Raw genomic sequence first — 3554 nt, forward strand, 5'->3', positions numbered from 1 at the left:
GATACAACTGTTAAGACTTATAATTTGTATGGTACAGAAAACACCACCCCCTGTTATATTGGAGGTGTTCATTCAGTTTAGAAACTCGACCGGTTGACCCGAAACTCGGTCCAGTTGGACTTGATTTTAGACCTAACTGAGTGATGATAAACTCGGAAAACTTGGTCGGGCTGATGAAAACTTAAGCTGAGTCTACTCAGTCTGATCACAGTGAGTTTCAATTAAGTCAATGTTTGTTTTACCTAAAGTCAGCTAGTTTAAGATATAAGCAATCAGAAAAGATAATAGAACCTTCGCAGATATAATCAATTTGAGCATCGATTTTGGACATAGGATTCTTTTGAGGGATTTTACCTTTACCATATTTTGCTGAAATTAGTGTTCATCATGTGACCCAGATGCCATGGATTTGATTCCCCTCTCTTAAAAGTTCTTATTCTTGTGTGCATGAGCAGAAGGCATCCCTTTTGACACCTTTGGCTCTTCTCTTTTCCAAGAAAATCATTGGTCTTTTTATAGGAAAAGCTCTAAGATACTGAACAGCAAGTGTTACCTCCCATTTTCTATTCTAAAACTGCTTTGACAAATGATATGCCCATCTTTCCTTCTTGTTCCATTCTTTATTTCTTTCCTCCCTTTGGTTCATCTCTTTTGCAAAAAAATCAAATGCCTTTTGATAACAAAAGCTCTAAGACACTAAACAGCATGGGTTACCACTCTCCTTTTCTATTCTAAAACTATTCTCAAAGTGGGACTGGGAAAATATGTCTGAATGCACAGAGAGAAATATTAACACTGACTTGAAATTTTGGGTTTGCTTACAAAAACATCAACTTCCGCAAACTGTTAATTTTCTCTATTTGTTAAGCAGTAACAGACAAGAGGCCCAAAAAAACTATTATCAGTACTAAGAGTTAATAGTCAATTGTTATTCTTCTTGGATTTCCAAAGCAAAATTCTGGTACAACCAATTGAAGAGGGTATTATGCCTCTCTTATAGATGAAGAAAAGCTATTGCAAGTACTAGTTTCTTCATTGCGAGATCTGGTAGAAGAAAGTTCGGTAACGCCACTAGAATTTGAATCCGAAGAACCCAAGTCAGTTCCCTGTTGATTCATGAAATCTATGAAACCAGTTCTAGCCACCTCAGGGTTAGTGACCCTCTTCTCATTGCGGGGTTGGGTGATCTCTACATCATTCTTGGTGCTTCTTTTCTTCAGAAATATACGGCAGAGAACCCAATCTTCCATTTGCAGCAAGGAATTCTGTAGAGAGAAAAACATCAAATTGAGGAATGATAAGAGAATTATGAGAAAATGTATAGATGGGGTGTTCCTACAGAGCTAATCAAGAACTAGAATAATTTAAAATACATGCAAATCAGTCGAGCATTAATTTTGTAGAAAAATAAGAATTGGGTTTCACTGTATTTCATGAATTATGAAAAAGGGTAAGGCTCTTTTGACCAATTGAGGTTACTTTTTACTGTTTAAAGAGAGAAACTACATGTGAGAAAAAGAAGATCAAATTAAGGAATGATACGAGAATTGTGAGCAAATATATAGATGGGGTGTTCCTACAGGGCTAATCATCATAATCCTAAGAAGAAATAGAATGATTTAAATTACATATAAATTATCCAAGCACTGACTTTTTTTGAAAAATAAGAAATGGGGTTCTTTATATTTGATGAATTGTGAAAAGGGTAATGTCCACCAATAAAGGTTACCTTCTCTGTTTAAAGAGGGTTTGTACATGTGAGAAAACTATCAATAGAAAGCTTACTTGAGTGGAATTCTTCCTCTGGGGGAAAATGCAGGCTCTGCTTCCTTCATCGTCGAGGCGATATTCATGCATGATCCAATCAGTTCTAGCCCCCTTTGGAGGCTTTCCCGTGTAAAAAACCAGGACTTTCTTCATTCCAACTACTTGGTTGCCTCTAGAAGCTACAATTGGCTTGTCCAAACCAGTAGCCTTCCAGTAACCCGAACCAGTTGCTCTGTTGGATCGATTCCCATTCCGGTATTTCGCTTCTCTAACGCTAAAAAAATACCTCTCTCGCTCCGAATCACCTAAACAAATGAGGAAAAAAAACCCATTTATTAGAAGAAAACCAGAGATAACCTAGACAAGAGATCGCATTCATATGCATCATCATTTCATACCACAAAATGTACCATTAATAGTGTTCGGAAGGGAAGGGTGCTCAACTCCTTATAAGCCCTTCCACCTCCATTCATTTTCCGATGTGGGATCTTTGATTTCTACGAGATCTTCCCCGAGAGATTTTCACGGTCTTCAAGGATACACTTGTTGGGACCCAAGTAGAACTTACCCTTAAAAGCTAGCCGTTAAGGCGAGGATGCTCAAAGTCCTTATAAGACCTTCCACATCAGCGAGGGGCGAGGGTGCCCAACTCCTTATAAGTCCTTCCACATCCATCACTTTTCCGATGTGGGATCTTTGATTTTGTATGTATAATCAAGCACCCGTTCTTCAAAGACTTGAAATGATAACTAAATCATATAAAATAAAGTTGCAATGTACTTCCATTCAACATATCACATATCACATATCACAGTGTAAATAAACATCCACTACGCAACCTTTTAACAACGCTATCAAGTACAAATAATTAGAAAAATTAGAGGAAAATCTTCAAAATTACAACAGGATGAAATGATGATGAGGCATCTCAATAAACTTTTTGGTCTTAGCCAGTCGCGAATCATGAAAAGCAAAACCATAATGTCAAAAAAAAGATTAAAATTGCCAATGAAGGCGAAAAAAAATCAACTGACCTGGCAAATCCCAAGGATCATTCTTACAAACATCAAACTCGGGGATGATGGATGAGGGCAAAGGGCACGAGTAGACCTTCCTCTTGAGATATTGAACAACGAGCTCTTCATCTGTAGGATGAAACCTAAATCCAGGAGGTAATCTAATCACTCCATTCCTAATAAAATTCAGCTTATCCATATCAAGTAGAATAGAACCCAACTTTGAAATCACTTCCCTTTTCACTTCAATTCAGAGAAACTCAAAAAACTCTTTTCACTTCAATTCAAAGAAACTAAAAAAACAAATGACTCAATTCACCAAAACTCAAAGAACCCATAACTCAATTCAGCAAAACTCAAAGAACCCATGACTCAATTCACCAAAACTCAAAGAACCCAAAACTCAATTAAGCAAAACTCATAGAACACATGACTAAATTCAGTAAAACTCAAAGAACCCATGACTCAATTCAGCAAAACTCAAAGAACCCATGTTAAGAAGAGAGAGAGAGAGAGGGAGATGTGGGTTGGCTAAGAAAAGGGGAGGATCTTTATAGTAATGTAGTTGCCAGAAAAGGACGAGGGATTTGGCGTAAACGAGACTCAAATGTCTTTCTTTGACAAACGTTTAATAGGGGGGAAATTGGGTGTTTGGGAAAACGTTAAAATGAAAGCAATCGAATTATCGAAGGCATCTAAAAGTGTCCTTGGAATTGCATTTACGTTGTGTTGTTGCTTTGCCTCTTCCAAAGGGTTCCACTTCAAGACGCA

General features: G+C 37.4%; 1 protein-coding gene across 1 annotated transcript; it reads right to left on the bottom strand.

Moving 5' to 3' along the window:
* Nucleotides 1-914: 914 nt before the first annotated feature.
* On the bottom strand, nt 915-3317 carry LOC143847281 (NAC domain-containing protein 83-like). The gene is made up of 3 exons (XM_077356064.1): nt 2802-3317; nt 1786-2072; nt 915-1265 (listed from the first exon to the last, which is right to left on the bottom strand). The coding sequence occupies exons 1-3, from the start codon at nt 2980-2982 to the stop codon at nt 984-986; spliced, it is 750 nt and encodes a 249-aa protein (XP_077212179.1). The 5' UTR covers nt 2983-3317; the 3' UTR covers nt 915-983.
* Between the last annotated feature and the right edge of the window lie 237 nt (nt 3318-3554).

The sequence above is a fragment of the Tasmannia lanceolata genome, unplaced genomic scaffold (genome assembly GCF_043159265.1).
Source record: "Tasmannia lanceolata isolate RefF3 unplaced genomic scaffold, GAP_Taslan_0.1 ptg000015l, whole genome shotgun sequence".
NCBI lineage: Eukaryota > Viridiplantae > Streptophyta > Magnoliopsida > Canellales > Winteraceae > Tasmannia > Tasmannia lanceolata.

Coding starts and splice junctions, on each gene's coding strand:
- LOC143847281 (XM_077356064.1), bottom strand. CDS start 2,982: ATGGATAAGCTGAATTTTATTAGGAATGGAGTGATTAGATTACCTCCT. Junction 2,073..2,801: donor TGATCCTTGGGATTTGCCAG/GTCAGTTGATTT, acceptor TCATTTGTTTAG/GTGATTCGGAGCGAGAGAGG. Junction 1,266..1,785: donor AGAGGAAGAATTCCACTCAA/GTAAGCTTTCTA, acceptor TTCTCTCTACAG/AATTCCTTGCTGCAAATGGA.